This window comes from Triturus cristatus, chromosome 1_2 (genome assembly GCF_964204655.1).
Source record: "Triturus cristatus chromosome 1_2, aTriCri1.1, whole genome shotgun sequence".
NCBI lineage: Eukaryota > Metazoa > Chordata > Amphibia > Caudata > Salamandridae > Triturus > Triturus cristatus.
In genome coordinates, this window is record NC_140580.1 from 255,341,623 (window position 1) to 255,353,792 (window position 12,170).

The following is a 12,170-nucleotide window of genomic DNA, read 5'->3' on the forward strand; positions in this document are numbered from 1 at the left end:
TGGTGACTGGGGTCCAGGAGGAGATGGCGGGCTGGATGGCGTTGCTGGTGCAAGAAGTGGATTCAGAGTTGGGTGTCTGGTCATTGAAGTCGTCGTGAAGTGCCTTGACTTTCAGATAGAAGTAGGATCTGAGCTAGTCGCAGAGGTCCAGGGAGGGGGTGATGTCTGTGGCTTTACAGGGATGCTTGGTGAATTCCTGGATGACGCTGAAGAGTTGCCGGCGTTGGCGAGGATCTTTTTTTGGATGAAGGTCCTTTTGGTCGATCTGATGCGTTGGTGGTATTCAGTCATGGCGTTTTTGTAGGTGGTGTGGTCTTCTGGAGTTTTGCTGTTTCTCCACTTCTTCTCAAGACGTCTGCAGGTGCGTCTGGATTCCTTGGAGTTCAGCGGTGAACCAGGTGGTTTTCCTGGGACGTTGTCTGTCAGGGTTGCGAAGTGGTGCAAGTTTGTCTGCGCAGCTGGAGATCCATTTGTGGAGTCCTGTGGCTGCGAGGTTGGCATCGGTCAACGTGGTGTGGGTGTCGCGGTTGATGGTGGAGTTAAGTTGCTCCTCAGTGACTTTGCTCCAGTTCTTTTGTGGGGGGGCGCAGTGCAGGTGTGGGCGGCGTGGGTTTTTCGACGTGGAAATGTATGCAGTTGTAGTCTGTCCAAGGGAGTTGCGTGGTGTGGCTGAAATGGATGTTACGTCCTGCCAAGATGGGGTTGAGGGTGTGTCCTGCCTTGTGGGTGAGCATGGTGACGAGCTGTTTTACTCCGATGTTGGCGAGGTTGTCCAGGAGGGCGGTGGAGTTGGGGGTCGCTGGCATTGTCGAGGTGGAAGTTCAGGTCTCCGATGAGTATGTAGTCCATGGAGGCGATGGCGTGGGGTGCAAGGAGGTCAGCTATGGTAGTGGCAAACGAGGCGCGGGGTCTGGAGGTCTATAGGTGAGGGTGCCGCGGAGTGAGGTTCAGGGGCTCGAACACCTACCTACTGGGCCAGCGGCAGCAGCAGCACTACTACAGCGGAGCTGCTGGGGGAGAGCAGGTCTCTGACCATGCTCATACACCAATCCAGACTCGACCTCCATGCTCCCAATTTGGGCAGAGCTGGGTCTTTCCATGCCCCAGCTGTAGCGCTTTTGGCCAGGGTAAGGCCCAAGAACAACAGATGTCATTTATACATGTTTCCCCCAATCTGTTCAGTGACATGCAACAGAGCAAGCTTAGGAGACAAGGGTATTTCCCATCTCAGTACTTCCGACAGGAAGGTCGTGACCCCAGTCCAAAATCTGCTAAGCGCTGTGCATTCCCAAGTAGTGTGTATGAACGTGCCTTCCGCGCTGTCACATTGATGACCCGTAGGGGAAGCCATCAGTCATGCCCTCAACAACCTATACCTAGTAAAATAAGCGCAGTTTATGCATTTAAACTAAATAAATCTTAGGCGTGATGCTATTGCAGCTCCCCACGGGGATTCTAATTTCTCCATCCAGTCGTCATTATCAAGGGGACCAAGGTCTGACTGCCATTTCTCCCTGAGTGAGTCCAGGGTCGTAGAAATATTCGTCACCAGGGTTTGGTATATTTTTGCCGTCTTGTGGTCTCGCAAATCACCCATGAAGACCTTAGCCTCTAACGGTTGTAAACTCCAGGATGGGGGGGGAAGAGAGAGAGAGAGAGTGAGTGTGAGTGTGAGTGTGAGTGTATATGTATATATATATATATATATATCCGAGGTCTGTCCAAATATATGCATTATGCGAAGCAACCGAGGTCCCGTCCGATGCGGCTCTGACATAGTTTGCATAGAGGGCGATACGATCTGATGTCCCCCCCCTCCCCCTGGCCACTCAAATCCCCTCACCTGTGCATCAATCCAGACCCATGAGGCCAGTGGTTCTAGTGCCAGCGTAAATAAGTAGGGGGACAGAGGGCAACCCTGCCGAGTGCCACGCCCTAGAGAGAAGGGGTCCGACACTGCACCCATCACTCTTACAGAGGCCTTGAGGTCTGCATATAGCAGCCAAATATAGGACAGAAGACGCAGTCCAATATTTATGCGCTGCAGGAGAGCAAACCAGTACATCCACTCCAATGAATCAAATGCCCTGTCTATGTCGGCCAGCAGCAATGCTAACGGCCCCTCAAGATGGTCGATCATTGCTACTGCATTGTGAGCCCGCCGGATATTGTGGCGGGTGGCCCGGCAAGGCATAAAGCCTGCCTGGTCTGGGTCAACTAGGTCGGACATATAGGGGAAGATACGATTAGGAAGGGCTCTGGCCAAGAGCTTGGCCTTCACATTCAGCAGCGATATGGGAGGGTACGATAAATGTTGGTCTGGGGGTCGGCCGTGCTTAAGGAATACCGCAATCTCGGCATGTCGCCAATCCGCCGGGAGTCTCCCCTTCTCGAGGGACGCATTCACCGTCTCAAGATAGTGGGTAACAGAGACTGGAAGAACTTATAAAACTCACACGGAAAGCAGTTAGGGCCCAGAGCTTTGCCCGTGCACAAATCCGTGATGGCCGCACTCAGCTCCTCGGTTGTTAGGGGGCAAATCTAGTTCCACCCTTGTCACATCTGACAAGGCTATAGGGGTTAAGTCAATAATGATGCGGTTAATCACAAATCCAGGTAAGGCATCATTGGGGGTATATAGATCGGCATAATATGTCGCGAAGCTGGAAGCGATCTGGCCTGGGTCCGGCAGTGTATGGCCATCATCGCCCAGACTACCAGGTGTTGTCAGTGGGTGGAATGCCTATTGGCATAGGCGATGCGGTTGAGAGCATGACTTGTCCCCCCACTGATATATTCGGCTGCACGAGTCTCGCTGAGTGTGGGCATATGTTTGTAGCGCAAGAAGAAGCTGGGGGCGAATTTGCCCACTGCGAACATCTCAACTCTGCTGTTCCAAATCCAGCAGCTGAGCCTCTGCCTGAAGCAATGCTTCCCGATGCTTTTTCCATTGGGCAGCACAAAAAGATGTCAGAACCCCTAAGGGTTGGGCTTTATAGCCTCCCAGAAGGTCACCGCCGAGCTCACTGCTCCCAAGTTTTCAGCGGAATGAGCCGTGATGGCCAGATACATGTAGGTTTTATATTCTGGGTCATGGAGATGCCACGTCGAAAGGCGCCATCAGAATGGAGGGCGGGCTATATCCAACCGCAATGTTAGCCCTATTGGAGAGTGATCCGACAGGCCCCTAGGCAAGATATCCGCCGCCGAGATTCGATTATAGTAATTGGTCGGTACGAATATATAGTCTAAGCGTGAGAACGAATCATGTACTGTAGAGTAGTATGTGTAGCTTTGCGCTGTTGGGTGTAGGTGTCGCCAGGTGTCCATCCAGACCATGTCCTGCGCCAATTTCTGTAGTCGTGCTTCGCTGAATGTCCCCAGCCTTCCATGCGATCTCCATCTATCCTGAGACGATATCAAGACATCATTCCAGTCCCCACCTATAATGGAGAGGCCTTTGGGCATCTCTAGCATTTTTCTAGTCAGGCATTCCACAAAGGATTCGGACAATGGGGGAGGTGCATAAATACTGCCAAATATGACTAGTTACCGATATAACGTACCAGTCACAACTATACATCTACCCTGGGGGTCAGACCATGTTTTAGCATGTGTAAAGGAGACTCTCCGATGAACAAGGACCGCCACCCCACGGGAACTCCTGGTGAACCCAGCATGGAAGATCTGTAGGTAGCCAAACCAAACCGAGAAAGACATAGCACCTTAAAACCCAAAATTGATTTTCCTGCAGTAACAGGACATCGGCCAAAGCGCGTTTGGCCTGTCGGAGGACCGCCCCTCGTTTGATCTTGTCCAGTGCCCCCGTATATTCCAGCTAACTATCTGGAGCCTAATAGCAGGGTCTGACATATGACATAGTGTGAAGAATAAATGTAGAACATGGCTTGGAGATCATAACCATTAAAAAAAATGGCACAACACAGTCAACATAACTAAATCTCTTACCCACCCCCACCCACCCCACCCAATACCTCAAAACAGTTTAAGTATCTGTCGCGGTTGGGATCTGACTTCTTCTCCAACGGGGGCAGAGCGCAACCCCAAACCAATGGATCCCTAGTAAACTATCCCCATACAGATAGAGGTCTCAGATACTGAGAGGAGAGTTATTGGGGGAAAAGTCCCACGGAGGCCCTGGGACTGTTACATCAGCCAAATAAAAGTACTCACGACCCTCAGTTTCCATCGTGTGACAGTGATAAATCATGTTCGTCTGCATTCACTCGGGAGCTGGATGCCCCCCCGAGGTTTGGAGCGGCACCTTGAGCGTGATCTACGATTAGATTTCTATTTAGGTTTGACAGTCTTCCGTGCGGCCTCTCCAGAGGACGACTCCGAGTCGATAGATGGCGGGGTGTGCAGCTTGAGCGTCCGTGCAGGCAAAGACCTCCTCGGGGTATCGAAGAACACCATGCGTGATTTATAGATAACCCTTAGCTGGGCTGGGAAAAGCAGGGCATACTGGATCTTCAGGTCTCGTAGCAGTGCCTCTGCGGCCGTGAATGATTGTCGGAGTTGTTAAACCAGTCTTGTGTAGTCTTGAAAAATTAAAATGGGATGGGAGTCATAGTGAAGTTTGCCAGCCAGTCTGGCCTGCGCAAGGATAGCATCACGACTATGAAAGTTTCGGAGCCTGGCGATAATGGGCCGTGGTCTGGCCCCGGGGGGAGGTTTCTGCATCAAGGCGCGGTGAGCACGTTCAAGAATAAAGCATTGGGACAGAGAGGACTGAGGGATCCATCCCGCAATTAACGTGGTAAGGAACTGTTACATGTTGCTGCCTTTGCAGCCCTCTCCGGGAAGCTCATCAAACGAAGATTGTTCCTCCAAGACCTGCCTTGGCATCTTCTGCTCTGATCGCAAGACCTTTCGTAAAGAATTCCAGAGAGGATACCCTCTTTTGGAGGGATGCGACTGTAACCTCTGTAGTAGATATACGGGTCTCGGCCTCTGTTATTCTGTCGACCCGTTATCACTGTTTTGATATAAAGCAGGGTGTTTTTCTGTCCACTGCAAGTGTCTACAATACCGAGATACACACAATAAAAACAAGCTGGTAAGAATGTTTTCCGTTTCGTCCAAGACCTCTGAGCAATCAACAGTGTGGCTGGCTATACCCAGTTTCCCACTACTACTACCTGTCACTGCCAAGTGGTTCACAGTGGTAGACGTGTCCTCCGATTTCTTTTTATTTCCTATACACAAAGAAGGGCAGTTTTGTGAGGCAAGGTAACATGGAGATGTCTTCCTCAAGGGTTTAAAGAATACCTCTCCATCTTTACCCAAGCCTTGATAAGAGTCAAGTACCACATAGATCTTCACATGGAGCAATACATTGGAATTTTTCTAGAAATAAGAGTGACGATTCTAACTCGTTCTGGCACACCGTCAAGCTGAGTATTTACAATGGGGAAAGGGTCTCCCATTGCTAAGAACAAGTAAATCCTAAGCCTTGGGCTCTAGTATCAAAGGTTTGCTGAGGATCAGGACCCATTACCCCCTATCCCCTGGTATAATCCCGAACTACGCAGCGAGATATGCTAATTTCGTAGTTTTAGGAGACCTCAATACACACATAGCTAATAATGACTGCCCAATCAGAACAAATCTGATGAAAGATCTGAGCATATACCAATTTAACCAATTGGTGAATGCTCCCACACATGTTTTGGACCCCATTTTTACAAACTCACATTTCCTAATAGAAGCCGAACTTATCCCAGTGGCATGGTCAGACCAGTATGTGATGGGCCCAGAACACCCCCACTTCCTTTACACAGGTCTTAAATTTCAATAGACCGACTCTTGAAGCCAGTCCATCATCAGCTAATATATAGATTTAGGGGAGGATCAATCATGCCTTAGATACCTTAGCACCACTCAAACCTGTCACTAGCAGGTGGTCCAAACCCTCTGCACCCTGGTTTTCAGAGGCCCTGCAAGACAGTAAGAGATCTTGAAAAAAGTTAGAACGCGCGTGGCGCAAAGAGTACAGTGTACAGCATAAACTAATTTACCTTGCAGCCTTAAAAAGTACCACAAAGATCTCAGACATGCCCGTGCAAATCACTATGCCCTTTAAATTTCAAACTCCAAAAACTCAACCAGGGACCTTTTTCAAGTAATTAAGTTTCTAACCTCCTTAGAACGAACCACTGTAAAAATTCCCCCATCTACTGACCGCTGTCACCAAATTGCTTTATCCTTTTTGGATAAAGTGAGTAACGTTTATCTTTCCTTCCCCGAGAGCGCAAGGACGTTTAAAATGGCTTCCGCCCCTTGCACGATGCCAGATGCCCCGGCTAAGCTTCTTAATCTGAAACCTATTGCAGAGACCGATACCCCCAGCCTTATGCTTAAAGTCAAATCTGGTTCCCCTTTAGACCCCGCATCACAGGCAATCCTGGAACAAGGCACTGCAGCAATTTCACTGGTGCGCACGGAGCTTCTGAATTTGTCGTTCCATACGGGCTTAGTCCCAAAAGAGTGGAAGCATGCTACGATCCTCCCTCTACTCAAAAAGCCTAACCTCGATCCACTACTTAAGGCCTATCTCGCTATTACCCTACCTTGCTAGAATTGCAGAATAGTGTGTCAACCAGCAAATAATGCATATGAATATGACCTACTCCACGAGACACAATCTGGATTCAGACCCTTCTTTAGCATCGAATCTGCACTACTTCATGCATCAAGCTCAATAAATAAAATTGCTGATGAAGGTCAAACGGCAGCTCTAATCATACTTGACCCAAGTGCCGCTTTTGACACGGACTCTCCTGGCTTGCTACTTGACAGACTACATCAGGCAGGGATAGGAGGCATGGTACTGGTCTGGCTGGCGAGATTTTTGGAGGACCGCACCTTTCAAACTACTCTTCAACCATATGTCTCTCCATCCAATACCTGAAAGAGGGGGTTCCGCAGGGGTCAGCATTGAGCCTAATCCTTTTCAACCTGTATATGCGACAACTGGCAGACCTGTTCAACAAACATGGGGTGCGGATAGTATCATATGTAGATGGTACACAGCTGATCCACACCTTGGCCCAGGACAACGGCAAAGCAGCAGAGGATTTTTCAAGCTCTGCCTGGAGGACATGGCAAATTGGATGAAATACAGCTGCCTTAGGCTAAATTCCAGTAAAACATATCTTAGTGGTAGGAAAACAACCTTCCAATTGGTCATCAAGTTGGTGGCCTAGTATGCTAGGGTCTCCACCTCTCCCGAGCCACAAAGTGAAAAAGCTTGGAGTCTGGTTTGACTCCACACTTTCTTTCTCTGACCAGATTTCTGCCCACACAGGCACCCGTTATGGGATTCTAAATATGTAGAAATAAATTCTTGGGCTCATCTTGGACGCTGCCAAAAAGACAGTGGACCAGGTTCTGGTGGCCTCCAGATTGGACTATTGTAACATTTTATATCTGGGGCACCAAAGAAGAGCATATATATGCTCCAACGGGTGCAAAAAGTAGCAGCTTGGATGCTGTTAAATATTCCCAGGTTTTCGCCAACTGGTAATGCCCTGAAGACTCTCCACTGGCCTCCCATTGAGGAGAGGATCTCCTTTAAACCGTTGTGCTATATCCACAGAATACTGCAGAGCAAGGGCCTGAAATATTATCGCCCCATGATACACTCCTAACATCCTACACGCTGAGATCGGCCGGAACTGGCTTGGTCTGAATTCCAAAATTCAACAGAAAACGCTTTGGGGGTATCTCCTTTAGCTACCTGGCAGCCAAGCAGTGGAAATCTCTACCTCTGCACCTAATACTGGAGACTTCAGAATCTAACTTTGGGAAACAGCTTAAAACTTGGCTGTTTAGGAAAAGCCTTCTCCCTTAGGTTTTCACAGCTTCCTCTCCCTATAAGTAGGTTTTAAGCCTCGATTGGAATTCAGCGCGGGGACACTCCGTAAAGGAGTAACCATTGAGCTTCATAAGCTGCTTTAACATAACATATAACATAACTATGACCAGTAAGAGTCCTCCTAGTATCATTCCCATTAATTAACATACACATCTCTCAGACAACATACTAGTACAGCACCAGCAAAGTGCACTAAACACATCTTCATAGGTAAACCCACACTACAGTCTGTAAGGAAATCCCAGACCCATACCCTCCAGACAACCCAATTTGATGCAAAGGCATATTAATGAACGCTATGAACTATTCTGATGCCGATTACATTGCGAGGGAATACTTTAGTTAGGGATAATTTGAGGACAAAGGATTAAGAAGATTTGCATACATTGAAATGAGCAACAGTTTCTTCAAATGCTTGAATCTTATCAGGATCTAAATCTACTTTTTGTTTTGTATAAGCAACATCTCTTATGAATTGGAATATTCAAACATACTCCAGGTGACATCCAAAGTAGAACTCTTTACAAAGGCGTAAAGTGAAGCCAGAGTGAACCTTGAAGATTTTTGATAGGATAAGCAGCACAATTTTCCAATGACAAATTGTAGTATGCATCCATAAAAGCTCATACACTTCAAAATTTCCAATTTTCAGCAATTGGATTCAAAACATTTTTTCATAATTGTGTGATGCTGCAATAAACTAGCCAGAGAAAGACATAAGTTAGTTCAAACATAATTTCACAAAATATAATATTAAACATGAAACCATTCAATATTTGATTTTAAGATATGTATATCTGTGTTTATCTAGAATAAAGAACTATCCCTTAGCTACTAAAGAACTTAAATGTACATATGAAAAACTACAAATTGCTCTCCCCACTTCAATCCAATTGTAATTTACCTGTTATATTATTCAAAACGTCCTTTAACTGGCTGAAGCTATGCAATAAAGGATCCTGTTCTTCATCCTAGAAAAAATTGAATCAATCACAATTTACTGACACTATCCACTAAAACATGTTGTCATTCCTATCCTCAAGACCAAATGTGCTAGACCCTCATCTAAGGCAAATACAAAGGCTTCAAAAAATCTGTACTTCAGACAGAGAAAACTAAGAATATCAAAAATCATTATACACTTTAAATCAAAGTCTTTCAGGTGCGCCCGCAATCAATATGCCACAATACCATAAGCGCAATTTGAGACAAAGAAGAAACTACATAAAACTAAAGAAAATAACAGGTTACTTACATTTGGTAAAACACTCTCTGGTGGATACTCTAACTGCGGATTTCTATTTCTCACCTTTAGAACGCCCCAAAGCACCAAACTGTTGCACCAAATTGTTGAGCAATGTTGCTGCACGCCGGTAGGTGGTGCTGTATGAATCAAAGTTGACTTTGTACCTACCCAGGAAGTGAAGGAGCTGAGCTGCATATAAGCGATACCTTTGCGCAATGACACCAGTTTCTTTTATCTTTCTTTCTCCTTTGATGCCCAAAGAAACAGAGCATAGAACAAATTGTCTGAGACAGTGTGCTGAATCCCTAACTTGGAACTTTTTGAATGTGAAAGCGGCAACTCCACACAACGGAGAGGAGAGAGTACTGTACGGAATCTTTGGTTATTGTACCCACAAGAAAGTATGTTACTTGGAGGCAAGTAACTTGTTCTTCTGATGGATACTTTTAACTGTGGATTCTTCACTTTTAGAATAGATACCAGAGTAGTATCTCCAAAAGGTGGAGTGTATGGATTTTGAAGCAAGACATGAAAGTCCATCCAAACAGAGCAGGTGAAAGGACCTTCTTCCCAGACAGGTCACTTCTCTAAGAAATTCAATAAAAAAATAACTTTCCCCAGGGTGGCCAATGATAGCAGGCATCGTTTAGGCATGGGAGAATATCTAGATGAACACTTACAAACTTTGCTCAACAATCTACCGTCATGTGCCAAGAACACCATGGACATGCTCTGCAAACTGGATAATATCGATTGGCAAGAGGACTACATCTTGGTCCCCATAAATCTAGTGAGCCTTTAAAGATCGATATAACATGAACATGGATACAAGTAGTAGACATAGCACACACTACCAAATCAGTACACTATTTGGAATCAAAAACTAGGATATTGGAGATGCTATGCTTCTACTTGTCGAATCATGTTTTCTTTTGCAACAAAGGATATTTTCTACAAACACAGGGGACTGTGATGGGAGCCAAATTCACTCCCTCATATACCTGCATACTAAGGACTAAATGCAAAAAATATGGCTGTGGGCAGACCGGTTTCAAGACTTTATTCCACACATCTTTTGGGGACGTTACATAGATGACCTACTATGCATCTGGCAAGGACCATCAGAAAGCCTACAAATCTAGCTCTAACTGATAGACTCAAACAAATGGAACATAAAAACAACTTCAAAATCCTCAACCATACAGATAAAGTTTTTGGATCTCACGATCTACATTATGGGCAATAAACTCTAAACTACCCAACACAGAAAACAAACTGCAGCAAATCCAGTATTACAGGCCGACAGCTGCCATCCATCCATCATCATACAATAAATCCCAAGAGGTGAAATACTAAGAGGAACTGTAGTGAAGAGGAAAACTACAACAAACCCTCAGATGGGCTTTTGACAAGACAAAAAGCTCAAGTGAATAACATACTGTTCAGAATTTATAGATCATAGAAACATAAAAACAACATCTCTCATAAAACCTATCAGGTTCTATACAGGTCCCAATTGTGCCAAATGCAAATTAGGACAAAAGAAACGCAGGATATTGGAATTCAATAGCAACACCAGAATACCAATTGAGCAGTGGATAAATACCACCATGCGTTATAGAAGATCTATGTTGGAATGTTATACAAGATCTATGTTGGAAGCAGAATTATAGAAAACCAGAATTCAACAACATTCTAGAAGCATACACAAGTCAGATCCGAGAATATCACCATTTTAAATTCCGTTAGCACTACTGGACCTTCTTATATTTTTGGGACTGGAACATAACCAATCAATTACTTGAAGAAAATTGGGAACTGAAAGTAAGACAAGGAGAAAGTGAACTTATAATACCAGTTGAACTAGACCCAGGCGGACTTAACAAGGTTGCGGAGATGCACTTCAGGTTGAAATAAAGAAAACAAACCAGAATTACTCACCATTCCACCTGTAATGCTGCTAGATAGTGAAAACAATATCAGCCAATCACATCACTATATTCAGACACATCGGACTACCATAAACTTAAGGAATGTTTATTAATGACTTCCTACTAATCATATTCTTCAGTTGCAAGATTTCGTAAATGTTTGAAATCCACATATACACGCCCTGTACTCGATACATTCCCCCCTGGACATCAGGGGGTTCCACTCCGGACGCCCATGCAGGATACTCCGAGTCAGCGACTACATAAAATCCGGCGCCATAAGAGTGGCACAACACGAATCCTTTATGGGTTCCGGAGGAGCATGCTATTTGCCGAAAAAACACTTTGACGCCTCGTCAGGGGTAGTAAGCGCTATATAAATGTAATTACAATACAATGAGCAACACCACTGAAAGCACTCATGTTCGCTCCGAAACATAGGTGACCACCAGTGGAGGGGACGGGATTGAGTTATATAGTTCCTTTTTTCCAATTGAAAATTGCAATTGTTGTACAAAAATGTATCAAGCATCATGAGTGCTGAAACTGGTTTTAAGAACATGGCAGTCAATGTTTTGAGACTAAAACTGTATACGAAAAATAAGTTTATCGGATCTTGTTGGCCGAATTGTAAAATGGAAATGCAATAATAGCTCATGCGATTGAGAGACACCAATAAAGTTTGTATAAAAAAGTGAAAAAGATTCACACAGTAATTCAAGAATCAGTTGTTCAGTGTGTATTCATTAAAATTCAGAATTATATAGGGGGAAGATCACACCTGTTTAATATAATAAACTGAATTTTCAAATTCTACTCAAAGGTGCAACTGTGTTACGCTTGCTGTCTGGTCAAGCGTCTAATTGTAGAAAAGATTACAAGCCGGCAGGGTTGTGTATACTGTGCAGGGGGTTACTACAGAACCCTAAGACCTTATACAAAATTCTTATAAATCATTAGTGAATCAAAACATAAATAAGTTGGTTGCATTGTATTTGTATATATGCAACAAATTTCCTCGAAACAAATTAATAAAACATGATAGTATCACCAGTACATGTCATGTTACTTAAATAAACATAGCATATAGACA

General features: G+C 45.0%; 1 protein-coding gene across 5 annotated transcripts in view; it reads right to left on the reverse strand.

Moving 5' to 3' along the window:
* GBF1 (golgi brefeldin A resistant guanine nucleotide exchange factor 1) overlaps positions 1-12,170 on the reverse strand; it is a 2,300,480-nt gene that overhangs the window by 2,208,053 nt on the left and 80,257 nt on the right. For all 5 annotated transcript variants that reach the window (XM_085603553.1, XM_085603551.1, XM_085603552.1 and 2 more), the window contains exon 3: positions 8,805-8,871. In XM_085603553.1, the coding sequence (XP_085459679.1) occupies positions 8,805-8,871 (67 nt within the window). The remainder of the gene's footprint in view (positions 1-8,804; positions 8,872-12,170) is intronic.